At 25.9% G+C, this 12702-nt stretch overlaps 2 protein-coding genes across 2 annotated transcripts; both read left to right on the plus strand.

The window, feature by feature from the left end:
* The first annotated feature begins 2817 nt into the window (after nt 1-2817).
* On the plus strand, nt 2818-3446 carry LOC112692997. Its single transcript, XM_025567845.1, has 3 exons — nt 2818-2866; nt 2939-3077; nt 3266-3446. The coding sequence occupies exons 1-3, from the start codon at nt 2856-2858 to the stop codon at nt 3443-3445; spliced, it is 330 nt and encodes a 109-aa protein (XP_025423630.1). The 5' UTR covers nt 2818-2855; the 3' UTR covers nt 3446.
* A 220-nt stretch (nt 3447-3666) lies between these two features.
* LOC112692996 (piezo-type mechanosensitive ion channel component-like) lies at nt 3667-6275 on the plus strand. The gene is made up of 7 exons (XM_025567844.1): nt 3667-3721; nt 3788-3914; nt 4092-4327; nt 4621-4817; nt 4975-5238; nt 5782-6019; nt 6128-6275. Exons 2-7 carry the CDS (start codon nt 3828-3830, stop codon nt 6273-6275), a joined length of 1170 nt encoding a protein of 389 aa, XP_025423629.1. The 5' UTR covers nt 3667-3721; nt 3788-3827.
* The last annotated feature ends 6427 nt before the right edge of the window (nt 6276-12702 follow it).

Consider the following 12702-nt stretch of genomic DNA (forward strand, 5'->3'; position numbering starts at 1 on the left):
GAAAAAATAAAAATTAAATTAAATAAAATTCGAGAATCAAAAGAGCGACACGTCTCAAGACAATTACGCCATTCCGAAGGTTTAATTGCATAAATAATTTTTAATATTTAACATTAATATATTATTTAATGGTATGGATATGTTTTAGCTTGTTTGGATGGTGAATACATGTTTGAAAAAGTATATGATGATGTATACTTTGTAGAAAAATATGACACTGAAAACTTTAATAATGATGATGAAGCAGTAACAATAAATAATCCATGGATTTATCGACCATTTGTTTATTTCATTCTTTATGTGACGGAAAAAATTAACATATTTTCTAAAAAACACAGACATATTATGCATGTATTAAACATAGAGAAAAAAAAATTAATATTGGTAAGTTTTATAGAAATAAAAAATTATTTATTAAAAAGTTAGGCTTGAAACTCTTCTAGAGTGTTGTATGTGCACTTGATTAAGATTATGCCCTTGTTTCTTTATATGAATGATAAACTGATAATGTTCATTTTTTTTATTATTTATTATTTATTAATAGAGACAGAAAAAATTTCAACGAGAACATAACGTGGGATCTTTAAACTTGTGGAATCCAAATGATAACGCTTTCCACTTAAACAAGTAAAATAATAATTATAATAATTATATAATAATAAATAATTTCGTTCTTAGAATCAAGTAATATTTACAATAACATAAATATTTTATAACATTTTACTGTTCCAATAAATTATATACCAACCTCTTATCTAAGCTATTTATTCAAAACAAAGTATAAATATAGAGTTAATGTTCACGAATACACTATTTAACTAGTTTATAAGTCAGCGTTTCTCAACCGGTGTGTCGTCGAGTAAGTCCAAATGTGTCGCGTGAAGCACTAATATTAAATGACACAAAATATACAAACATAATTGACACTTATTACAAAAATTGAAAGGTATTAGATATAATTTCTATGATGAATAAAAATAGATTATAAGCTATTGACATTAAATCAATTTTATCATTATCGTAATTCTAATTGATAAACGTTGGCTTTGAGATTCTAAAAAACTACAATCAAATCAATTTGTAAAATCATTGAACATTTTAGCACAAGAAGTGCTTACCGAGTAATAATAATAATAATAATAATAATACTAAGTATTAATTGATAACTTTTCAATGCTGGAAATTTAAAAGGTTTGATTGGGTGAGGAATCCATTTAGTCCTAGTTTAAAAACGTCACATATTTTATTAAAAGAGAAAGAAGAACTTGCAGAGTTAATAAACGATCGCACTGTTCAAATGAAGTTTAATGAGCTCGGGCTAGGCAAATTTTGGATTTACATAAAAAAAGAATATCCGAGTTTAACAAAATAGGCACTTTCCGTGTTATTACCATTTTCAATGTCATATTTGTGCAAGATAGCTTTTTTTGCATTGAACGAAATTAAAAAAAAAAAAAAAGGGAAATATTAATTAATGTTAAAGAAGAGTTAAGAGTAGCCTTGTCGAAGATTTTACCACGTATTGATACATTATGTAAGAAATATCAGTCACAAATTCCTCATTAAAATGCGGTTTTATGTTATATTTATCTTTGTTATTTTTAAGTATACATTATCAATTAATTATAAATATTTAATATTACTCATGATTCCTATTTTTATTACTGCGTGTCACAAAGTATAAAATATTTTAATAGTGTGTCGCCATAATACAAAGGTTGAGAAACTGCTTTAAGTTACTGTTAATTAAATTAATAAGTATACACATTAATTTTTGTTAACTCTATAAAATTAAATTCACTTGAACCAGATAATATTTAGAATTTTGTCCAAAAAATATATTTCATTTAGATAAATATAAATTATATTAAACTAATATATTATAAATAATAAGAATTCAACTTGAAAACGTTTAATAAAATTTTTGCATGTAGCAGGAGAGATTACAGAGACACAAGCAAAAATAATCACTGTTTACTACAATTAATGTTGGCAATAGTACATGCAATACAATCATCTACACACCTATTGTGTTATTTTGCTATATTTTATAATGCAGTTTATAACTATTGTGACATAATATCAATAACTCCAATCATAATGGTAATATTTTGGGGACAATTATCAGTACCCAGGCCAACAAAAACATTTTGGATTGTATTAATTACATATATACAAGTAAATTAAGTAAAATAATATGTTATAAGCATAGGCTACATTATTTTGTCTACTAGATCACAGGTTTGATAAAGTACATCTATTCTTTTAAAGAAATTCCATGGTTAGGAGAAGAAACAAAACTGCAGCATCTAAATACAGAAGATTTTTATTCATATCCCACCATAAAAATAGGAATTGGAAATTATCATAATAAAATACTAACAGACCTAACGGTTCTGTTGATCTTATTCATACACAGGTTAGGTTAGGTAAATGTATATATATATAATTAACTTGAGACCAGTATAATATTAACATTTGCATGCTTATACTGATTATAAATAAAAAAAATTAATTTACTTTAATCATTACTTTAATATTTATTTTATTATGTAAATAATTAGACAATAAAACAATAAAACAATAATTTTATGCACATTTTTAAATGCATACAAGTACATATTTTGAAGATTTTTATGCAGATTTAGGCATTTCATACTGCATAATTGCATCATATGTAGCACCTTTTTACAGCATATAATTTTGGTCTTTAATAATATAAATTTGCAATGTTAATATGTAGGCGGTCACTAATAAGATTAGGCCTTTGGACATATAATGATAACAATAAAAAATGGATTAAAGATAGAAAAACATCACAAAATGAAACTGAAACAAATACATTTTTGAGAAAGATGATTTTAAAGTAAGTAGTTATAGTTAAATGATATTCATTATGGTTGTATTTTGAATTGTATTTTTTTTTAATCAACTTTAGTGTTGAAACTCATTTTTCATCTATAACTGAATTTTTTAAAGACCTTCGACAGTATCAAACAAAAGGATCAGTAAATATGTATCCAACTATGCTTATATTAATAGTCTTTCAAATACCTTGTAGTTTATTAAATGCACGTGTAAGTAAACATTGCTTTGAATACCTACACGTACTATAAAATATTGTTATTCAGATTTTGTTATGCTTTTAAAGGAATATTAAATATTTACTACAGTTACTTCTTAAAATATAATAGCAATTAACATAAAATAATTACCAGTACATAACTCAATAATAATAATTATTTTTTATATATTAATTACTCAGAGAGCTACTGAATCATTTGCATTAAATCGAGTATCCAAAATACTTTTACAAACATTTTCAACTTACATAATAACAATCATAATGGATCGTTGGTTTTACATCAGGCGTTTTGTTCTAGGAAAATTAATTTTTCACTTGATTTTTGTAACTGTATTTATTTTGCAATTAATGACAATGTAAGTATTAAATAAATAATATTACTCTAGGTACTAACTCTACAGTTCAATATCATAGTCAATAATCTAGTAATTTAATTGACTGCCTAAGAAGTTTTATCTGAAAGTTTTTGTTTGATACCAGGGAAAATAAAGGAATCTTAAATCAACTATGGGCATACAACCTATACATATATATTGTAGTATCAGCCAGTCAAATAAGAAATGGTTACGCATGTCACAATGCAAATTCATTTATTTGGTCACAATACACAATATTAAATTTATTAGGATATAAACTGTAAATATTATATTTATGGATATTTCAATGTAAACAAAGTATGTAAATACCATAATATTTTAATAGGTATTATTATTGTCCATTTTTGCATGAATTTCGAACCGTAATGGATTGGATGTGGACTGATTCATCTTTAACAATTATGGAATGGTTTAAAATGGATGAACTGTTTGCCCATGTCTGTTGTGTAAAGGTAAAATACAACAGTATTTATTGACATTAAGTATTACTTTATTTTTCAAAATAAACTGCAGCAGCATCCAAACAATAGTTTTAAGATTCTATTATAACAATGATGTATTATACCTTAGACTATTATTATCTAAATTAGAATCAGTGAAAGCTGTGACATACTGTAAATATTTTTTAGTGCATTTGTAATTTTCGCAAAAAGTTTGATACTGAACGAGGAGAAAAATTATTGAGGACATTCAAATTATTAATTGGCGGCGGAATCATAATAACAATAATAGCAATAATAATCTTTCCAATTGCATGGTTTTCCATGTCCGTAAGTTTACCAGATACACCATCATCAATAGAATTAATTATTAAATTCGGAGAAGATTCAACTGTATTTAACACCAAATCAGATGATGTACAAAGGTTAATTTTTAAAACTTTTATTCTTAACCATAATTTGATTAACTAATGTATGAAATTCAAAGTCAATGTTATATTCTAAAATTGATTAATCAAAATACAATTTTGTTTTATTGAGAAATCATTGAATTTTAAAGTTTATACACATATATATTTGTACACATTATAAATTTATATATATCTAGTAAATAATAAAATAAATTACGTAAAAAAATACAATGCTCTACTTCAATTAAGCCTATTTTATGTAGTATGTTATAAACAATTTTAAATACATTACATTTTTTCCCTTTTAGGTTAGATAGTACAGACTTTAGACTGATGAAAGAATTATACATGAACTCACCAAGTAATAATAAAGCATCCATCATGGAATTTCTACAACAATACGAATTTGATGAACTAAGCTCAATTAATGTAATACCACAGTCAATTAATACATGGCCCATTTCACCTTATGAATTCAATAAGCTTAAAACAATTATTGATACAAGTATGATAGCCAAATTTTATAGTCATAAACATATTTTGGAACAATATGCTTCATACTTAAATTATATATTACAATAAAACTTTTTTTTATTTATCAACAAGTACTAATTCAAGTGAACACTAAAATATATCACAAGCTTACTTTGTTTTGTGAATAGGTTCCAGTATAAAAGTTTCAGCAGAATGGTTATTAACACATCACAATGGTATGAAAATTAGTAAAGGCAAAAATATTGTGATGATGGATAAATATAAACATTCTGAACTGAACAAATGTTTAAATGTATTAAAAACCAATATAACTGAGATACCTGGCAAATGTAAACAACTAGTAGTAAACAACTTAATACCAAAATTTTTAGCACTTCATTTAAAAACTTCAGAGGCAGAAGTGAAATCAGAATTAATAATACACAATCAAGGTAAATATATATTATAAAGCATTCATTTTATTTACATACCTAAAATAAATTTGAATATAGCAAGTAGTTACACATATAATATGTGTTGTGTGTACAATATAGATTAAAAATAATCTTACTTTCCACAGTGAATTGAAGATATAAATGAATTTTAATAACTACTGTAAAATTTATGAAGTTAAATTTCATTGACGTCTGAGATAGGCAAATAACTCAATTAAGAAAGTCTTAAAAAAATTAAAAAAAATATATATATAAATATTTTTACATTGAAATACTTAAAAGAAAATGTATTATCAAATTATCCTAAGTTTTGGTTTGCTAACTAAAACTGTAAATTTTAAATTATTCCTCCTCCCACCAGCCAACGTGTTAATCCAAATAGCAATATAACAAACACTGTGCAATTATGTTTGTAATAAATAAAAGCACTTCAATATAAAATAATTAATTTGGGGCTATTTTTCTTGAAATAAGCTTGCGTATTTCATACACTCAGCTAATTAAAAATGAAATTTTTCATTAGGATATAATATGTTATAGATAATCCATACATGGACATAGGTCTAACATTCAATTATGACTCAACTAAATTTACTTACTGGTGGGGCATGATAGAACTATGCCCAAGTGATGTAAGTTCAATATATTTAAAAAAAATGCCATATTCTTCTTGCACCGATAATGAAAATAAATCAACATCTGATACCAATATCATGTACAATATATATGTGTTCAGTGATAGATATTCAAGCACATTACAATATTTAGATGATAAAGGGTAATATTTTAACCATATAGCAAATAAATAATGTAAATTTATAAGCTTAATTTAATCCAAATTGACTAATGTCTGGATATACTTATTTCAAAAATTAATAAATTACAGAATAATTGGCTTATATACAATCATAGTAGTTTACTTTGGATATAAACTGGCGTTTGACATATTTAGATCTTTTAAGTTCAAGTTGGGCTACACTGAAACACCTTATCCAGATCGTATACTACAAGTAAAAAGAAAGTTTATAAACTAATCGAATCAAACAATTTAATTTATTTATTTATTATTTATTTAGTAATCAATCAAAATGTTTTATTAATTAATTATGATTTTATTAGCTATGTTATGAAATTTACTTGGTGAGATCTTTTGAAGAATATGAAATGGAAGAAGATTTATATGCAATGTTAATATTTTTGTTTCGTTCACCAGAAACTTTAATTCGTTACACAAGGAAACCTAATAATATGATTCTTGAATAAAAATGTATCACTTTTATATGTATTATTTGTAAATAATAAAAATACTTTATTATTTACCATTTTTAGAGTATGTTTATTATGATAAAAGTATTTTAAACTATATATATGTTTAGTTATACATGTACTATTCAGGTTTGACTCTACTATCTACATCAAGGTAAGCGTAACATTACTCAATATGTGTAAATAAACAAATAGAAACCAAACCAAAAAAAAAAAAAAAAAAAGAGGCTCTCCTAGAAGCTCACCTGATGTATTAAATTACAACCACTTATGTTCAAATGCATTAGTGCCTCCAAGACAAAATTTGGATTAATCTAATGATTAATATTCAATCAAGGCAAGTAGTTCTAGTGATGAAAATAAACTATTATGATGAATCTGATAATTGAGTTGATCACTATAAAACTATTTTTGATTTTAAATTCTAAATCATCTGAAATTAAAATTAATATACTAGAATCTGTAAGACATTTCCATTGAAATATTTTATTAAATTTGAATGATTGATATAAATTAAATTATAATAAGGTTTAAAAATAATTATGGTAAAAATATTTTACTAAAATAAAATGGCCTCATAATATAAACAATCTAGAACAGTGTTTTTCAAAAATACTAATAAAGATGAAATCAATAAATTGTTTGGTTTATGTTTACTTTTTAGTTTAGCCAAATTTTCTGTGTTGCGAGATGCATTCTCAATGGTATTATTACCCAATTTCTAAGAAAATTATATCAGGAAGGTGATTTGAGTAGCTCCTGAATAGTTTCAATGCAGAACATTCAGAAAAAGAAGCCACATATAAATGTCTAATTAATTAGTTAAAATAGACGATAAATATGGTTATTAAAAGTATTTTCTAATTAAGATACAGAAGCTTTTGTATTAAAAAAAAAAATGTACTATACTCTTTTTCACGAGAGAACAGGACCGTTTTGCGCATGTGGAATGAGCTTCGACCGGCTTACCCGACTGTGTAATTCCCTCCACGCAGTCGCTCATTACCAACATTTACCGACTTGTTTGTCGGGCGCCAGCATATCTATGTAGTGCACATACTGATTATTATCTTATTGATAATTGAACTGAGCCTCATACTAATTTTGTGGTTTTTGGTGGGGGATGCGTGGTGGCGACCCGTTTACATTCACATTCTCTCGTGAAAAAGAGTATAGTAAGACCTTTGCAAATTTATTATGCATATGGATAAGATCAGTGGTATAATGAAGGAATTTTTATGATGCCTAGCAAGTTAACTGCCTTGAGTATCATATTTGATACACGAATAACTCGTTGATTTTCTCTCATACATTTTAATTGAATTTGCCACATCTGTCTAGAGTATCACATATACTTCTTACTTATCTGACAAATCTCAATCAATGGGATTATTGCAATCTTGGTTCTTAGAAAATATCAATATTTTTCTTCACGCGATTTTTAATTCCATAATAATAAATCAATTTTGATAAAAAAAAAAAAAAAATTTAAATTGGGTATCACATATAACACTCAGGCTCCAGTACAATATTCTTATAAAAACTGTTGATGTTTTAATTATTATATAATGTTTTTTTGATATTTTGTTTTTGTCAAAACTTATTTTTGATGTGTTTTATTTTACTAAGTTACAACGAATAAAAATTACATTTTGGAAGTTTTGGATCTGTCAGATTGTTCTGAAGATAGTTCAATTGATGATATAATTGATGAAGATGTCATATCCAAGGTAAACAACTTTAAACATCTATAAATGTTCAAAAATAATATTATAATTTTGTATATTATGTCCTACTGTCAAATGGAAGTAAAAAAAAATAAACAAATACAATACTAAAAATGTAATTTATACCTAATGTATAATACAAATAATTTTACTTAGTTATTTTTTTTTACAGAATGATACCACAGAATATAACAATGATAATACTAACTGTTTGCAATTGGCATCTAGTGAATTTAGTGACAAGCAAAATATACATGAAGAATTTTCAGTACCAGTATGGGGAGATATTCAGAACGAGTTCAATTCAAGTATAAAATTTAGTCCTCACAATTAACCTATTGGTATCAACCCTTATATAATTAATACGTTAACTGAAGGTTGTCTATTTGATTTTTATAAATTATTTTATAAACATTTCTTGGGATTGTATTGTAGATAGGGCTAAGTCAACTACCAACCATAGCTTCATACTACAGAAAATATATATTATATGCTATTAAGTCATTAAGAAAAAGTAGTTTATGTAATGTTATTTTAATTTACATGCTATTAGTTATTTATTTTATATTAATATTATTATTATATTTATAAAGGTGAGTTTAATTTAGGTTACATTGTTATTATATTTACAAAGTTGTTATATATTTTTTTATACAAAATATAACACTTGATTTTTCAAATAACATTTAAAGAATACTAAGGAAGTATATTTTATGTTAAATTATTATTATATTTACAATTTTATTTTTTTTTTTTTATATATATAAAATATAATATAACACTTGTTTTTCCAAATAATATTTAAAGAAAACTAAGAAAATGTTTCTTAATTTTCTAATAATAATGTATGTTTTATGTTATATTATTATTATGTTTACAATATTGTTATATATTTTTTTTATTTATTTAAATATAACACTTATCATAAATTTATAATAGATTATACATTTTGTTTAAGTTATAAAAAAATCCCGAATAAAAAAAAAACATTACAAAATGTAATTTGCTCTTTAATATGCAGAATTATTTTGAATTCGGATGGTTAGTTTACAAAGTTGTAACATGAATTTTTAAAGTTTTTATAAGTCATATTTATATAATTAGAGTAAAAATAACATTTTCAGACTGCCCAAAAAACCAATTTGTAGCAAAGTTTATGAATTTTTTGATGCACAAATTGAGTATCACTGATGATACTCAGTTGACATTTCATGCATTAAATGTGTGCATATATGTTACTGAAGGCAAGGATGGCAAATATTGGTGAGAAGCATATTTGATACTCAAAGAATTTGCTAGACGTCGGGGTGAAAATTCTAGTAACATTCTATGGGTAGATGGATGTGTAGTTGTATTTAGATATATAACAATTTTGTATGAATACATTGTAGCAAATTTCAAAACTTAAACAAATCATCAACTCAAAACACAAATGTATTGGAATACACAATAGTGGATAAGATATAACATGACAATAAGATCAACATTCTGTATTATTAGCTAGTTATAACATGAGAGAAAAGCCTATTAAAATTTACTCATTTTAAGTTAGTAAAACATAAGTAAATAGGTACTTCAATATTTAATAGTTATCTTCAATAAGTTTTTAAAAACATTTCAAGGATGGTATGCTAGAGAAAGAAATAGGTGGATAGATACTGAAATATATGTTGTACATTATAGTTTATAAATATTCACTATGCCACTGAATAAGATATTAAAAATACTATAATAATTGATTAATCTAAAAAAATCTAAAAAAACGAATTATTAAAACAAAGAATAATTACCATTATAGTTGTACTATCACTTTAATGACAAGTGGATGTTGTAGACTAATATTATACACCTGAATGATCATTGAAAGGCTGCAAATCAAATACTCTTGCTATAGCCAAATATATCATGCCTATAAAATTAAATTTTTGTTAATTAATGAGCACAATGAATTTCAAAGTAAATTGGAATGTACAGAACATAGTGCATAATGGGAATATGCTTGCATACATATGTATACTCAACTATACAAATATACATTGCATCTATACCACACAAATGCATTCTTAAACTACTTTTACTATGAATTTTGTTTAACACTGTATAAATTATTTTATCATAATTTCCAATTATTAATTTAGACATTAAAGATGTTAGGAATGAATAGAAAAGTAATGGTTTCTTATACATCCATATAAGAAAAAAAAAAAAAAGCTTGGAATGAAATATCCATATATTAACTTTGTAAAAAATGTTTAAAATATTATTTTTCAAAGCAGTAATTATATACAACAAAACAAAATACTATTATCCACAGTTACAAATTAGTTGAGTACCAGACTCGGTCTTAAACAGACACCTAATTTTGCCTAAATAATATTACCTAAAAACACGAATACTTACGTAGATTAAATAAAAATAAAATATTCTGTATCTGGTATGGATATGGATACTATATATACAATATTTAACTTACATAAATTAATACCAGACTGAAGTATTTGAAATATGTCCAATGAATTATTGTAGCAGAGTGCATAATGAGAAAACGTTATTTGGATATTAAATAATCACTAGGCTTAGGGACTTATAGCACTAGAAAATACACAAATATGCTTCTAAAATTATTAAAATATGCATTTATATGCATAAAAAAAAAAAAAATGACCACATAGTACGCAAAATAAAACATGTCCAATGGATATAAATGTATCTTTAAACTCCGAAACAACACTTTATAGTCAGCTACTCGTAGACTATTATACCATTCGGCATTACACAATATTACAAAATATACGCGTACAATGTTTTACGTATGATTCGACGTTGTGGGGTTGCGAGACGCAAAAACAATGATGGATAATAATCGACTGAACTGAACACTAAACAAATAATCAATCATTCTATATCAACTATTATCTTTATCGAAATCCGGTCAATATCCAGTGGGTTATATGGTTGATACAGGTTTATTATTATACAGTATTATTTATACTTGCACAAAAATTATAATGAAATATGAGAGGTAATTTATAGATAGCATATTACTGGAAACATTAAGTCCTCTTAATACATTTCTTTTTCGATTGATTGAAATATGTATTTATAGTATATTTATGTACCTAGTTTTATATTTTAAATTATAAAATTTGAAAATTTTTTCAACATATACAAAATAAGCATAAAAATTTTATGCATTCTCCTGCAAAATTTATCAAATATGCACTTTCAAATTATAGATCTATTATCATGGCACCGAGAAACTAATTTATTTCGCACTCTGCTATATTTAACAATAATTAAAATAAGTATGCAAATGCTAGAAATCCCTAAGCCATTAGGCTTGTGATCATTAGATCACTAACATGATTGTTAGTTAAGATGATCTACTTAAGTACAATTATACAAAAACAAGGGCGTATTTGAGGAGGGACGAAGGGGGCATTCGCCTCCCCCTCATGGCTAGTATTTTTTTTTAATATAATACCTACATTAATTTATTTAAAAATGTAATATATAAATAATAAAAAATATAAATTACTAATCTATCATTAAATGTTATCATTATAACATTATAACTGTAAATTATTTTTAAGTTTTTATTGAAAAAAAATTAGTTTCTCTCCCCCTTCCCCCATGGCTTCAACGCAAATACGCCCTTGTACAATAATGGTCGCTGGAGCGGGCTTACTTGGAGTGCCGACGTAGTACACCGGTTTCACGTGTTTGCAACAACTGAAGAAAAACGCGCTGACCAGTGCGAAAGTCACACTACCGATAATCCGGCACGATAAGCATCCACTGCTGTTCCTCTGGACGCTGCCGGCGTCCGTCATGACGGTGTCTGAATCGAGCGGTTCGTTGACGGCGAGGGGACAATATTGGAAATACGTGACAAAAATAATTTGGCAAGGTTTTAAACGTACCGATAAAATAATTAAACTGGGATATCAGACATCGTGAAAAATCGAACAGAGATCCGTTGGCGGTTTACATGAATTCGATATGATACGAAACAAGTCCGTGCGTCCGTCAGTGTATGCGTTTTAAAACGAACGCGGTGGAGTGCGGTATTCAAAATGGACGGACGACGAGAAACATACACAAAACCGAGAAAAGGAATTTGGCTTTGCTCAACAGTTGCGATCTCAGCGCATGGTGGTGACATTCGGCGCGGATAGCCGATTGGACTAGTGATAGGCACAATAGAAGTTTGTAATATCGAATAGAATTCGATAGTTGTTACAAACAATCGAATTATTGACACGACCTGGTATTTTCTTATGAAAAATGAATCTAATAAAATTATCGAATATTTTTTCATTCGAATGGAACTATCCAATACTTTTTCATTATATTGAAATTACTATATAGTCTTGATTGTTATTTTATTCAAATTTCAAATACCTAAAGTAGCATAAACATTACCGGCATTTTTATTAACGAAGATTAATTTACGAAGAACCTTTAT

Source organism: Sipha flava, unplaced genomic scaffold (genome assembly GCF_003268045.1).
Source record: "Sipha flava isolate LNK unplaced genomic scaffold, YSA_version1 79_pilon_pilon, whole genome shotgun sequence".
Classification (NCBI taxonomy): domain Eukaryota; kingdom Metazoa; phylum Arthropoda; class Insecta; order Hemiptera; family Aphididae; genus Sipha; species Sipha flava.